This window comes from Molothrus aeneus, chromosome 18 (assembly GCF_037042795.1).
Source record: "Molothrus aeneus isolate 106 chromosome 18, BPBGC_Maene_1.0, whole genome shotgun sequence".
In the NCBI taxonomy this organism is placed as follows: Eukaryota; Metazoa; Chordata; class Aves; order Passeriformes; family Icteridae; genus Molothrus; species Molothrus aeneus.
Genome location: NC_089663.1, coordinates 2,334,559 through 2,350,325, shown reverse-complemented (window position 1 = coordinate 2,350,325; position 15,767 = coordinate 2,334,559). Strand labels below are relative to the sequence as shown.

At 47.2% G+C, this 15,767-nt stretch overlaps 1 protein-coding gene across 1 annotated transcript; it reads right to left on the bottom strand.

Moving 5' to 3' along the window:
* Positions 1-1,960: 1,960 nt before the first annotated feature.
* LOC136564316 (glutathione S-transferase theta-1) lies at positions 1,961-11,349 on the bottom strand. Its single transcript, XM_066562198.1, has 6 exons — positions 11,238-11,349; positions 11,093-11,149; positions 7,934-8,021; positions 6,677-6,827; positions 3,577-3,753; positions 1,961-2,602 (listed from the first exon to the last, which is right to left on the bottom strand). Exons 1-6 carry the CDS (start codon positions 11,347-11,349, stop codon positions 2,402-2,404), a joined length of 786 nt encoding a protein of 261 aa, XP_066418295.1. The 3' UTR covers positions 1,961-2,401.
* Between the last annotated feature and the right edge of the window lie 4,418 nt (positions 11,350-15,767).

The following is a 15,767-nucleotide window of genomic DNA, read 5'->3' as shown; positions in this document are numbered from 1 at the left end:
TCTTATCTCATTTGCTGCGCCTGTGTTTGTGCAAAAGGAGAATGCAATATGGAGATTGTTTACCCAAAGTGATGCTGTTTTGTCTCCTTGGCCTGTCAGGGCCAGGTGTGTGTGTAGGGGACTGTTGGCTGACAGTCACAAGATTCTGTGCAGTGGAGTGCTTGGCAGATTCAATTTAGATATACCATAATATAGTGTAATATAGAATAGAATAATATAGTGCAATAAAGTAATAAATTAGCCTTCTGATAAGATGGAGTCAGATGCCTCCTTTCTGCCTGAGTGTCAGGGTTTCCTCACTTCACTATAACCAAAACCATCACACCTCACTAATGGATGGGTAGAACGAGTTTTGTCACAGCCCTTATTGAGAGTGGAAAAACTTTTCAGGTCACTACAAAACACCTCTGTGCAGGGAGGGCTGAGAATGGTAATTTCTATTAACAACCAACACAACATGAAATTAAAAAGCAAGCAGAGGCTTACTGCTTTATCTAACATGTATTAATTACAAGGACTTTGAGCAATCAGGACTTTGAACTCTCAAGTTGGTAAGTGACCTCGGCATGCTGGCTCACAGGGACAGTCTAATCTGCAGATCACAGGTGTCTAAACTAGAGACCAGAAGCTGAGCTACTGTCCAGTGAGGTTCCATGAGCTCGTTTACAACAAAGGGTTATGAACCAGCTATAATAAAATGTCATCATTTAAGGCACAAAACTGTTGGGAAAATTTGCCTTGTGTAATGTGACATCTTGGTTTTCTACAATTCTAGACAACACTAATGAAAACTGATGAAATTGCTAATGCTAATGAAAACTGATCAAATTGCTTTTTTTTTTTTTTTTTTTTTTTTGCTTAGGGAATTGCTTGGCCTTCACTGCTGCTAATGAAGACAATACTGACACAAAGAGTTATGTGCAAAAAACAGGCTGGGCAAAGATTTCTAGGACAGAGTAGCATCTAGAACTGAAACCTTGGTGAAAAACACCATAAGAAAACAACAGGTTTTTTAGAACTTGCCAGCAAAAAATGTCACTAGCCAAGACATGGTAGCACTAGAGGAAAAAAAACCCAAACAGTTATTTGATTAGTGAAAGAAGCAATTCCTGAGTTCCATTACTCATTTTGTTTTAGTCTTTACAGGAAGAATTTTTTGGCAAGGATTTTAGGGTAAGGGCAACAACTACTTATGAATGGAAATATACAGATATATATTCCACCAATTTCTGCATCCTTTAAAATTTGTTATTTTCAACTGAAGAAACTGGAAATGGTTGGATTTGCTCAGTTTTATCTCATAAATTGTGCTGCAATACAAAAGGATTTTGTGTTTGAGCTATAACTGAGCAGAAACAAACAGCCAAGAAAAAGAGCCCAAAAGCTCCAAAACAACTCTTTGCCCTTTTATTGTGATGCATGTGTTGCTCAATGCCACAAAATTTTTCTTATTACTTCAGCTGCACTGGATGACTTACTTGGTGAACTTCCATCCAAAACAGTCTCAGAAGAGCATGTCTGCATTTATTCCCTCTCTGCATTTCCTAGGAGAAATGTTCTATGACAGTATTACCATAGAAAAAACCCAATTGTGTACTGTTATATTCTCTTTCATGAAACCACTGTGAATGCATTCTTTCAGAGTACTCCCTATATAATATCAACATGGGTTTTTAGGTAGGCAGCTATTCCAAGGCTGTGGCCACCAGCAGCAGGAATCTCCAAGAGGAGCTGCTGGCACACATGTACTGGTAGACAGAGCACCAACAGAAGCCAGGCTTTCAGAAATCCAAAGCAGCAGCTGAACTGAAGAATTATAAAGATTCACCATTGTAGAAATACAAGAAATTTCTCAAAGCAATGTCAAGGGAAAAAGAAGTGTGGAATGTACATCGACAGCCAAGCAAGATGCCTCAACAATAAGAAACCTTTAATTTTATTTTTTTTTTTTCAGTTTGTGAAGTAGCTTTGTGCTCTACTTGTCTGTACAGACATGCTGGGAAGATGAGGATCAGGCACACTTTGCAGTACAAATGTTAAAATTGGAAACAATGATCCTCATCCTATTCAGTTCTTTCATGTTCCCAGTTTGTAGGCTGGCTTGAATTCTGTCAGGAAATACCACTCTTGTCTCTACCATCTCTGAGAAGACTGACACTGAAATAAAATCCAGAGGCACTTTAAGTGACCTGTAGGGCCTCAGCCTTCTGTATAAATTTAATGTTTTAGGTCTTAAACATTCCCCAGCTTCCACCCCCACAGATACAAGAAAGACCTGGCCCACTCTGCAATTTCTGTGTTAGAATTACAGTGCTCTTTCCAGTTACATGGAGAACTGGATGTCAGAGAAGAAGTTAAAAAGGAAAAAAAAAAGGCAGGAAGAATGCTAAGATAGGTTAACTCATTTCAACATCTTCATCAACACAGGTGCCAGTTGCTCTTTCAGCTGTGGATCAATTTGGATATTGCTCAGTTCTTTGATATTGAGGATCATCTCATGGGCTTGGAAAAAAAGCTCCTTCCCCACAGCATCCTCCACCCGCCTGCGCCACTCCCTCAGCCTGGGTCTGTCTTCAAAGATGTCACAGCCAACTCCAACAGGCTGCAGAGAGGGGAGAGAGCAACAGTGAGGCCTGGGGCAGTCACTTCTGAGCTGAGACAGCAGGCACTAAAAGGATACTTGCAGGTAAAGGGGAAAAAAAGGCAGAGCTCATGGAGGAGCTGTAGGAAGGAGGGAAATCGCTGGTACCTGTCTGGGGGACACAAAAGCTAAGCAGGATTTTAAAGGGCATTTACAACTCAGCTCCTGGGTGCTGGAATAGCTGCTTAGGACAGCATGGATGAGCACATTCTGTGAGTGATTTTCAGCCATGACGCTGAAGATGCTGGCTGGCAGCTCCAGGGATCACTGCCCAGTTTGCAGTAGAGAATGCTGGATTATACAGCAACCCCCAGCACAACATGTGTTTAACTGTCCTAACTAACATAATCTAACTCCCCTCTGCTTTCTGCCTGTGCCACTCTCTGGAAAACACTGTAGAGAAGCAGAACTGCTGGTTTTCAGTCCCTTGGAGAAAGAAATCACTGCTGGGCTGCAGGATCCAGGCCCTGGTGGCCTGGCAGGGAAAAATCAGTTTGTAACAAACTTAATTTGATTGCCTCGGAGATTAATTATTTCATTTTCCAGACATGGCATGGGCAAGTATTATATTCTTGAATGGTAGAAATATTCCTATGTGGTTGTCTCATTTCATCAGACCTGTCTGCTATTGCTTCTCATTTATATATATTACCTCCTTCTCTGGAGGTTAAAAAGAAAGTCATGATAAAAAATGAAGAAAAGGTTATTGCTACAGATGAGAAACAAAAGAGATCTGTTGCAGCCAGCTTTTTTTTCTGATTTTCATTGCTGTTCTGAACCCACTCCCACATTCTCCCCATTGTCTTAGGCCAGTTCTGCCAAAATATGCCCTCACTTCTCCTGCTAGTGAAGAGTTCCCACATGCTGCCCCTTCCCTGCTCAGCAGCATCTGCTTTCCTTGTGCTGAGCTTCCTCACCATGCTCCAGGCACTCACTTGCATCAGTTCCACAATGGCCACAAGATCTGCCAGGGAGATCTCACTCCCAATGATAAAAGCCTTGTCCTGCAGAAACCTCTCCTCAAACTGCTTCAGGGAAGTGGAGAGCCCCTCCATAACCTCCTGGAGCTTCTCTGAGGGCAGAGGCTGCCCTGTGAAGAGGGGAATCAACACCTGAGGAGAGAAGGGACATAGCACACACATGACCATCTTCTCTGGTAGTAGTAACTGAAGTTACACCCCATGATCAGCAGTGCCCTGCAATAAAGCCACAGAAGGGGATGGCAGAGCTGCATGGGCTGTGGCAGCTCCACAGAGCTCCTGGACAGAGAGCACAGCAGCTGTCCTAAGTGTGACCTGCCATGGCAGTGACCTCAGCTAATCAGCAGCAATGTGAGGAACAAAATCAAGGAATCCTCACCTCATTCTGTGCCTGGCAGCTGTGCCCTCCAACTCCACGCTGCTGGGCTACAAAAAAAAATGGGCAACAGCTCCAGGGAAGACAAATCTCTGCCACAGTCACCCCTGCTACATGCTCTGTGTCAGCAGCAGCTGCCCAGCAGCCACACACCCTGCTGTGGAACTGGGTGCTGTAGGCACTGCCTGTCCTGCAGGGTGATGGAGAGGAGGGAATGGTGGTGCCTGTGGCAGGAGCATTGGAAGGACTAGAATTCATCAGCACTGGCTGGAGAGACAGAAATGGCTTCCTCTGTGTGACAGCAGCCACCAAGGCTGGAAGTGGTCAACACCATTTTTACACAAACCTTTCAGTGGCTTAAAGCATCACTCTTTAAACCACTAGAAATTTTGGTGGAGCAATCACAGAAGTGCAGTCCTTGTGTCTGCAGTTTGCTGGCACAGGGGGTAGTTGTCTTTCCACAATATTTTTCACCAGTCACAGAGGTGTATGCAGCACTGGAGCCACCAGTGTTTCAGAGCTGTGCTGCCTTCACCTTCCCCAGCTACAGGAGTACAGTTTGTTTAGAGAATCAAAATTATAAACACAAATTTCAATCAGTGCAAGTGAACTGAATTTCCACTTACTGCTAGTATATTCAACAATTCAAGTTGGGATTGCTTAATCCAAGCCAGGATTTTGGCCAAATACATGTGGAATCAATTTCATCAGAAAATTCATGGCCAGTTTTCTTCCTAAGTGATTCCAATAACGCATGTTGGGATCTTTGGGTAAAATTCCTTGAAACAGCCCTTCTTCCTTTTCCTTATCTCAGGGCTGTCTATCTTCTCCCATTTCTAGCTAATATGCTTCTCTTACAAGGTGGCTTTATATGTTTCCATATTTACAGTTATTCTGAGGACCTTTTCTGCATCTGAGCTATCTAATCACCATCAGCAGCAATTACTTGGATTTCTTTCCCTTGCAGCACTGCAGTGATAGCTGCAGAGGCTGGAAGAAACTGCTTCTTGTATGAATCTGCCTCATATTTGAATTGCTTCACTGTACTCTATAGCCAAAAAATCAAATACCAATAAATCCAAGAAGATAAATGAGTCCTGATATGCTTTGCTAGGCACAAACAAGGGCAAATTTACAAGGGAGCAGTGAAGTTACCTATTTACTAGCAATCCTGATTTCATCTGAAATTCCATGCCAGCTGTCCTTGCAGAATTATACTTGCACCTAGGTCTCTCTAGGGACCGCTGCATTAACTGTCTGGTGACTTGGCTGGAAATAGGTGTCCAATAAAATCATCTGATACTAAATGATTTTCTGACTCAGGCTGAATCAGGTAATTTTGCCTAAATGTAAATGGCCTGACTACACTGAGTAGAGAAAATCTGCCTCTCAGTGTGTCTCTGCCCTCTGTCCCTGAGCCTATCTCAGAGAAGCACATAAGTGTGCTGGAAGCAGAAGACTCCTTCTGGATTTCCACCCTCAGAGGCTGCAGTAACTTGTATGAAGAATGCAAGTCTTTCTGCTTCCAGCAACAAAACAAATGTTCACCAAAGCCAAACTCTGCCTGGGTGCACACTCTGCACAGCTGTGCAGGGAGGGGAGGCCTTTGGAAGCAACACTAACTCTGTTACATATTCACTCACAAATCCAGGCAATGAAAGTCTGCTGGGTTTGAGACCTTCTGTACCAGCCCTTCTTTAAGGGAAAAACCAAAATGGCCAAATCTGCTTTTGCCAGATCCTGCTCCTTTCTGTTGCATTGCACTAAATAGTTATTTAGTTATTTGCCCTGGGTGTTTGGTAATTTGCACTGTTCACATAATTTGTATCCTATCACCACATGGTGTTTTTCCCCCTGTCAGTGCTGGTGCTCTCTCCCTGGTGTATCCCTCCCCTCGCCCCTCCTCACTTGTATCCCACTGGCTGTTGCTGCCTTCCTCTGCCCCCCTTCCCCTCTGCTCAAATTCCCCCTGGGGGAAGGCAATGCCCTCTTTTCCATCTGGGGGGTCACCTGGATGATCTGGTGTCTCCTATCAAGGAAATAGATTTACAGAATCACAGAATAATGAGGTTAGAAGAGACCTCTAAGATCATCGAGTCCAACCTATGCCCTAACACCTCAACTAGACCAAGTGCCATGTCCAGTCTTTTTTTAAACACATCCAGAGATGGTGATTCTACCACCTCCCTGGCAAGAGCATTCCAGTACTTTATTATTCTTTTGGTGAAAAATTTCTTCCTAATATCCAACCTATCCCTTCCCTGACGTAGCTGGAGACTGCGTCCTCTGGTTCTGTCAGTGCTGCCTGGTGGAAGAGACCAACCCCACCTGTCTACAGCCTTTCTTCAGGGAGCTGAAGAGAGCAATAGGGTCACCTCTAAGCCTCCTCTTCTCCAGCCCCAGCTCCTTCAAACATTCCTCACAGAGCTGGTGTTCCCCACGTGGAGAGGAGCACTTCCTATCTTTTGCCTTTGTCCATGTAAGATTGTGTGGACTGGGGTCCACAGCTGGCTGGATTGGACCTGAACAGCCCAGACACAGATTCTTACACCTTCCAGCTAGGAATGGCCCAGGTTTGTTGTTTCATCACAACAGTCTCTGAATTGGGGCTGTTAAGATGCTCAGTGCTCCCACAAACCAACACCACTTCACTCACATTTTTACATTCAGTCTCCTCACCTTGATCCACATGGTTTTAGGAGCATTGGCCCTGATGTTGGCGTGGTGCCAGGACAGGTACTCATCCACACGGGCCCTCTGCTGGATGTCTGAGGGGTACCAGTGGTCAGGAGTGTTGTACTTGCGGCTCAGGTACAGCAGGATGGCAGTGCTGCTCACGCCAGCAGGAGACAAGAAAGGGTCAGGCACTTACAGGGCACAATGCTCTTGCCTAAGCTCCCTCTCCTGCTCCTTCTCAGCTTGCTGCTTCCACTAAAAAACATTCAGATCAGGATTTCCAGTGGAGTCTAGGGACCATAGAAAGGCATCTAATTCATGTTGACATCAGTGGTCCTTAATCACCTCAGCTTCCATGAACACTTTAACCTGCTGGAAAATCACAGCACTGTTTTACAGTGCTGCTGGACACTGCTGGGGGTAAACAAACAATAAACCTCCATGGTCCTCTATCAGTGATGGTACCTCCACTTGCTCCTTGCCTGTTCTCACCCAGCTCTCTGACCTGTGCTGTTTCTGTGCCTGTGCACTAAATGAAACTCTCTGATGGGTTACTGCTGCCTTTTCATCAGGTCTGTCTCCAGCATGCAGCTTCCACTGAAGTCAGTGGAAGTCTCAGCAAGGAAACCCTACAGAATCTTTTTTTGTGTTTGTCCAGATGTTTATACTTTCACTAACTGGCAGAAGTCAGATGGAAAAATATCTTAGTCATCTGCAACAATACTTAGGCTATTGCTACCAAAAAAAAGCCACAGAAAATGTGCTGACAAAATGGAAGAAAATGCAAGACATCCCCGCCATACTGATACTGCTATAGTTCAATTGTTTCAGTATCATGACATCATTACCCAGTCTCCATATTAGTCTTTTAATGTAAAGCCTAAATTTTATCTGTTGTAGATGTTCTCTCAGCCTTTATGACTAATTCAGATAAACAGAATTCTTTCCTAGAGTAAAGGTATTTCTTTTCCCAGGGTGAAAGGGATTTTTATAAGCTTTAAACATCTCCCAGAAATGTTTATAATCCCATTTTGATGTAAGTGCATTCAGGGTGAGATGAGGAAGCTAAGTCAGATGAGTTGTTTACATTCTGAAAGATAATTCAAACGGAAAATGGAAAGAGATCAAATGAGGTTATACTATTAAAAATAACCAGCATGTTAATATATTCTGTGATCCTTAATTATTCCATGGGAATGACATCTTCTGAATGCAGCACAGACTGTGGTACCCAAGGAAGTCTAAGGACTGAATTCTTACCATTCTGCAAGGGTGAAGTCTCCGTCCTTCAGTGCTGGTACTTTCTTCAGGAGGCTGACTTTGCCTGCACCTTCGCTGTTTGATGGCCCTAAGAACATGAACAGACAAACCTGAGGTTAGAAGTGTATCTGCCAGTGCATGAGAAATGAAATACCTGCAGCCAGCTGGATGATCAGTGAACTGTGTGAGGTTTTCCCAATAGGGTCATAGCTCACAAGTGAAAGGTAATGAAATGGCAGAGTCAGTGTAAGAGCTGCCTGCAGAGGCAGCAGGCTCAGGCTGGCCACGTGGCATGGAGCAGTTGATATTTTTATATTTCTAACAGCAGTTCTCCTGCTTGACCCAGGTACCAGGATATTTGCAGAACTTACTGACAGAGTGGACATTGGCTGGGGCAGGGAAGTTCAAACACTCAACCCTGCACTACTCCTGACTCTGTGTTACTCCTGGCTCTGCACATTAACCTACTTCTAACAGGAAAACACAGGAGGAAGACACCATTCCATAAGAGTTTAAACTCCCCAGTTCCTTGGAGGAATTAACAGCTGACTATCTAATCAGGCTTTCAGTTTCCCACTGCTGGCACCAGACTTGCCAGTCTGCAGTTAAATGCCAGGGAATTGCACAACAGCCCAGGAACACCTGAGTAAGAAAAGCTGGGAGGAATTTGTTTGCTTGTTTGAAGTTCTCCTGACAAGACATGACAATTAAAGTGCAAATCCTGATCAAATCAGCATGACCAGCAGGAGGTCTTGTACAAAACTCCCTTTGTTCAAAAAAAGACAAGAAAAAGGATCATTAACTTATAGTGACCTCCAGCTCTAAGAACTATTTGTACCCATTGAGGAAGCAGTGGCAGTGTCTACATTACTGGACAAATGTGCAGTAGGAAATAAAACCAGCCTCTGGACAAACAAGTTTATTTGCAGCTGGTTTGGGAAGGGCTGGGAGAAGGCAGGTTGCTGCATTACTGCTTTCCCTTATATTGATTTCACATAATGAGTTAAATCCAGCAGAGCATACATTACCACTTGTTCTCCTTCCCAGCTGACTGGCCTCTACCTTGCTTCTTCTTTGAGAAGTGGGTTTTTTTAAAATTCCAGTGTAAGTAGCTTCATCAGAGATTAAGGTTTACACTCTTCTGCTATTTGAAGAGATTCAAACCCACATTTTCCCTTTCATTAGGAAAAGTCTCTGGCTGCCTGCTGTGAATATGGCTCCCAGCTTAGCTGGGTAAGAGGTTCCATCTGCACAGCAGAGACAGGCAACACTGTCAAGAGAGGTAGAAAATCCTAGATAGGGCTTCTTAAAAATAATAGCCTGACAGAAACCTCAAGTTAAGCCAAATAACTGAGAAAATTGAGTATAAAAATAAAAAATGTGCAATGTACAGGATGTCTCAGCCCCATGATTTGTATCACAGAAACAGCGAGGCAAATGTTTGTAAATCTACTGTCATGCAAGGAGTTACTCAGGTAGGGTGCTTTGTTTTGTGCTTTTAGAATGGCCCCAAAGGCCAGTGCTCACCACACACCCAGCTCTGGTGAGGTCTCTAGCGTTCACCTGGTCTTTGGAAAAGTGCAGTAGAAAGGTGCAGTCAGTAATGCTTACAGCTAACGAGCAGTCCCTCGTCAGACCCAGCTGTTTGGCTGTCCTGCTGTCTGTGTTTATTATCCAGGGCAGCAGGGAACTAAGAAACAAGGACATGAGAAGTAAGCAGTGGGTGAGGGCAGCCTGAATCAGATTTCAGAGAGCTTTCATCATACAGCAATTCTAGCAGGAATACTGAGCATATTTGTTCCCTGACAAACCAAGTACCATGCCATTACAGCAGGTTGGACAGTAGCTCAGTGTCTGTGACTCAGCCTGCACCACAGCCTGGGGATGGAATCAGCTACTTTGGTTTGCAGATAGACATAACAGACCTGTGCTGAGACTCTGAGCTGTGACCTGGTAAATGCATTGGTGTGAACAGCAACTCCAGGCTGCTTCATTGGGACCCACTGCTTATTGTATGAAAATAGAGACCAATATTTGTATTTGCAGTTCAGCAGAACTTAAGCTTGTGCCTCTCTTCCAGCCAGCAGAGCCAGCCTTTTTGTTCAGTGATATTGGGAGGTCCATCTTTATCATTCCTGTGATGTTGGCTTGACTTACAGTTCTGTTTAACATCAGTTATATCTGGGGTAATCAGTTCTTGATGACTCCCAAGGATGGATGCAGGTAGATATATAGATATAGATACACACAGAGTGTGTATTGTTGGGCTTTGAGGTGTAACTTTAACAAGCAGAGTATCCACAATCAAAAAGCAGGGCAGGCTGCCCACATGAGGAAACCTTAAGCCTAAGACATAGTGCAGAGAAGGAGGTTTATTGGTGGGTGAAAAGAGCAGTGGAGAAGATTTTATGGAAATAGAAGGGGGGGAAATCCCACTCTATTTGCCAATCACATACCTGCCTAATAGATAGCCTAATAGATGCCTAATCATCTAATCCTCAACCAAGGGTTTTGAAGTAACGTGCTTTGCCTTAGGCACAAAAGTAACAATTTACAGGAAAACTCAACATTTAACTGGGCAACAGTCATCAGTTGGAGGAGCCTGAACAGAGTTGCCGCAAACCACAGCGCTCCAAGAGCACTCCTCGGCTGTCAGTGTGAGTAATTTGCTAGAAATGGCTAGAGGAACATTCCTTGGAGAGCCACAAAAATAGATGCAGCAGAGCTACGAGACTGCTCTGGGAACTGGAGCCGCACGGTCAAACCACGGCGTCCAACGCCCCTGGGCAGCGCCGGGGTTCAGCATCCCCCGGGTGCCCCGGGGAGCTCCTCCTTCCCTCGAGCGGGCTGAGGGACGAGCGCAGCTCCTGTGCCGGCAGGCCAAGGGCTTCCCCGGGGTCCGTGAGGGCAAAGCCCCGGCAAACCCCCAAGGCCCGGGGCCGCAGCGGTTCCCGGGGGTCCGTGAGGGCAAACCCCGGTGAGGGCAAAGCCCCGCAGAGGCGGCGGGCTCAGCGCGGCCCCCGGCGGGATCGCGTTACAGCGCCGGCCGCTTGCGGGCCCGGCCGCCCCCTCCCCGCCCGCTCGGTCTGTGGGGACCCTCCCGGTCTGTGGGGACCCTCCCGGCCTGTGGGGACCCTCCCGTCCCTGCCCCGGCCTCACCTGCGCGGGGCTGCTCCGCGCCGCTCCCCGCCGCCGGCTTCTTCCCCAGCACCGAGTCTGCCAAGAGCCAAGAGAGCGGCTGAGCCCGCGCCCCGCCGGGCCGCGCCCGCCCCGGGCCCGCCGCCTCGGGCAGCGCCCGTCCCACCTTTGAACAGCTCCACGTGCTTGAACTCGAAGGGGATGTTGTTGCTCCGGGCGAAGATGTAGATGGAGCGGCAGGGCTGCGAGAGCAGGTCCAGGTACAGCTCCAGCCCCATCCCGACCCGGCCCGCCCTGCGGGGAGCTGCCGCGGCTCTGCCGCCGAGCGCCCGGAGCCGCCCCACATGGGCCGGCGGGGGCCGAGCCGCGCCGGGCGGGAGGTGCCCTCCGGCCCTCCCTCCTTCCCTCCCTCCCTCCTTCCCTCCCCCGGTCCGTGCCGGGCGGGGGCACAGGGAGCGGGGTCTGTGCTGGAGGAGCCCGGGAGAGCCCACCCAGCCCAGGGAGGCACGGCCGGAGCTGGGACAGGGGTTACAGAGCTCCCCTTCCCACAGCGTCAGGCGGACCTGGCAGCGTGTTCATTCATTTTCCTTCGGGAAGGTAACGGGAATAGTGACACGAGTAGCGGTCAGTCACCAGGTTCAAAGGTTGGTACTAAGCAGTAAGAGAGAGGGGGCTGTCACTCCCCTCCACAGCTCTGGCTGGCACCGCAGGGTCTCTGGAGTTACTCACCCACAGCATCCCACTACGACTTTCACAAGGTAAATGCTGAGTTTTGTAACACACTTCTGCAGGGTTGTGCCACGCTGCAGACAGGGCCCTTGCACAGTGTCCTCTAAGGCAGTGTTAATCACACACTGCCAGATCTCAGTAGGGCTTTCTGTTCAGAACATAATTCTTTGGTCACATAGTGTCTGCTGCAAGGTGACATCTGAACGGCAGGGAAGCGTGGAGGACTCCTCTGTGGACATTACATCTGCATACTCGCTCAAAGTGACTTTCCCCTCCCTGGTATTTGTCACTTGCACTGAGCCCATAGCGTTTCCCAGCTGTGTGATTCGGGAAGGTGACGAGCTGGCTGAGTGCAGGGACTCTGGGAGCTGTGAGATAGAGCAGCTGAACCACTCAGGGCAAAGTCACCCCCAGTCAAACCCACCTCAGCTGTGCTGACACCTCGCTATCAGTGTTGTGCCAGAGAGCTTGTATGGCACACACAGATCTTTGGGAAGAGCCATGGGAATCTCAGGGAGAGGGAACTGGAGGATCAGTTGCTCTTTTTCTTGTGAAAAGGCTTGGGTACTTGAGCTGGGAGCTTGTGGACTAGACAAATTACAAACTGGAACATTTCCAGGGGTTTAGAACTTTCAGATTTAGAAGAGCACTGTAAGAATTTTTCAGTTTCTCAGCCAGAACAGGGAGAGGTGCTGTGCACCCCCTCCACTTCCCCTGCAGCACCGCTCAGGCTCTTGAGCACCTGCACCCAGCACTGATATGCTGCAGATACAGCTCATGGAGTCTTGAGTTCAAACTCCTTCAGTGCAAAGGAATCTGAAATGTTAAGGGAGTGGGGAAAAGGAGCATGAAAGTGGCTCTGCACAGGTAAATAGTCAGAGAAGTCTTTGAGCTTCAAAGTGCTCCCATGCCCACACTCTGAGAGATCATTGAGAAGAGTGTTGATCTCAGCAGTGTGCAGCACCATTAGCAGTGTGGGTTCACTTTGCTCCTTTATTCATGGTTCACTTGATCCATTAGTCCTATCTGAACTTCAAAGATCTTTTCATGTGCCTCCTGGAAATGTTCCTTCCTTAAGTTTTTCTCCAGTTTGCTGACTGCACTGCACAGCCCACATAACCAAAGAGGTATTTTTATCTGCCTGTGTTATAGGGCATTTGATTGATTATTCCTGGCTCCAGGCTAGTGCTTCTAGTACTGTATTTTCATTTGACTCCATCACCTCAAAGACCATTTTTCCTGCCCTTATCTTCTCTGTCAACATTTTGGAAACAGGAATAAGACAGAAAAAAATGCTTAAAGTTTTGCAGTTTATTTCTTAATCATTTAGAAGAAGTCTCAAGATGTCTTTCTGTTTTTTCAACATTCCTTCTATTTTGTGTGTTACAGCTTCATTTTATTCCAGAAATCACAGGTTCTCACTTATTTCCAAATAGCCCTGGCAAGAGTTGAGGAAGTTGAATAAAACATGTTCAATTAAGCTGACAGAGGAGATGTAATCCCTCTCCATTTCAGGGTGAAAGGGGAGTATTCACTCAACAGACCTTGTACCAAAGCAAGCAAAACTCTTGCACAACCTGTTGGATTTTTGGAGGCAGCTCCCAGGGTTTTCCATCTAGGAACTGGAACCAATGACAAGATCCAATGACACAAAGCAACAAAATACAGAGGTAGAGGGGTAGCAGAAGGCAAAGTACAAGGATGAGCAGCCTTATCTCCATGATTTAGAGCAAAGAACAAGGCAGATTTATCTGTTTTATAACTCTGTGGCCATCCAAGGAGTTACCCTAGGCAGGTGCTTTGTCCTGTGGGCAAAATGCCACTGGTCACTGCATATATGCCAGGCAGAAACTATGGGAAAAACAATTTAAAATCCCCTCCTGTCATCATGACCAGGCTGGAGTGAGGCAAGTGTATTTATCCTTTGTGAAACAGCACTGCAGGAGCACCAGAGAGCCAGCTCTGAACATAGCTCCAGCTTGGTTTTGAAGGCAGCCTTCCTTGCAGGAGTGCACAATTTAAGGAACTTGTGCCTCATTCCAACAAGCAGAAAATTGGCTCAAGACTCTTACGTGGAGTTTTTGTGCTACAAGTATAGTAAATAAAAAAGTTTAAAAAAGACACTTTATTTGCCTTGGCTTGTGCAATGGTTTGCATGCAGAGTAGCCCTGTCTGGAGATTCTGCAGGGACATGTGTGGCACAAAAGGCTCTGCCCTTAAGTCCATTTTGAGATCTGTCAAGATTAGCACCCCACAAAATAGACTCTTGGTTTTGATTGTTTCTCTGCTCTGCCTATACTTGAACAGAAAGTGTGAGAAATATTTATGATGCTGGAAGAAGTTTGCTCTTTGCAAGAAAGGGAAAAGCTGAAAGTCAGGGGAGCTACACAGGTGCCAGCAGCAGAGTGCAGTGAGGCTGGGCAGCCTTGGCAAGGCAGCAAAGGCACCTCTTTGATTTCAGGGGTGCAGAGCAGCCCAGCTGGGAGCGTGGTGAAACTGCAGTGAGGGGAAGGAAGGAAGTGGTACAACGTAAACACCTCCTGGGCTCAGCACTCTGGCAGCTGCAGCAGGGCAGGCTGTCAGGCACTGCTGCTCAGGCACCAGGCACTCCTAGGGCCAGCACAGAGCTGCTGTCATTGCCTTTGCTCACTGGCATGCAACAGGCCCTTCTCAACAAATGGACCAACAAAACATCAGGTAGGAAGAATTCAAATAGCCCTGCATGCGTCAGCACGGAAAGGGAAAGAGTTTGAGGGCAAATGTGCCTTTTCACCACTGATATTGAGGATTTCCTGCAGGTTGGAAGGATGGAAAGGAAAGGCACCAGCCTGCCCCTATAGCTCAGCCTGCAGGCATGTGCAATGCAGACTGTGGTTCGTGTGGCCCTTTGAACTAAAGGGCAGGTTTGCTCAGAAAACAAACAGAAAAGCCAGCTGGCTCATTCCCCAAAAACAGCAGATCCAACTGAAAAAAATGTGTGAGACTTTGAGCAGCTACATGCACCATTTCTGGGCACTGCAATAACTTGACTTGCATTCAGACATCTCACACCCAGCTTAGTGTGCAGCCTTCCCCATGGGTGGTGTAACCAGCAGTGGAGACAAACAGACCTCCAGGTACAAACACAGCTTAACAAGGAGGGCAGAAAAACAATTCTGCAAACTGGAACCCTCCTCATGGAGGCCTGCACCTGGAAATGGGAGCTCACAGGGACAGGAGAACCAGAAAGCAGGAATGGCACAAAGGGACACAGGCTGTGGCTATGGAGGGTGCTGCACAGGTGTGGTGATGATGTGATGTCCACTTCCTTCCAAATCCTGATTACAAACCCAAACAGAGCTACAACCCCTGGCAAATGCAGCCCTTGGCTTCATGGAGGATCTGAGGAGACTGAAGAGCAGTGGAGCATTAACTGTGTATGGGACATTCCCCAGCTCATGTACTGAGCTCTCTGCTCACACAGGGCTGGCCAGCACAGCTCCCTGTGCTACAGGGCTAGCCCAGCCACAGCAGCACTCCGTGCCAACAGCCTGGCCAGAATGGTTTCTGCTGTGCTGACAAACCACTCTGGGAGAGGGACGGAGCCTGATGTGGTTTGCAGAGAGAACCGTGTGGTTTGCAGCAGCTTGACCAAGAAAAGCAGCTTTTTCCACTGTGCAGGATGTTCTTTGTAGAGTGCAGCATGAGTCCCTGGGCGAGGAGCTTTATTGACTCTATCCTTGCCGAAGCTGGAGCAGCCCTTGGTGCCAGCACAGCTCCCTGCCCTGGGCACTGTGGCCCTTTGCTCTCACAGGGGATGCAGCAGCATCTAGTGGCCAGGTGCTCCAAGGGCCCTGGCAGGGCTCCCACCAGGGGTTGGGTCCTGACCTGTCTCTTTCCTAAAGAGCAAAAATCTTCCAGCACTGTTTCCACTTGGCAAAGTGAAAACCATCTGCTACAGAGTTTTTCCCTTGTTTCGGACACACCC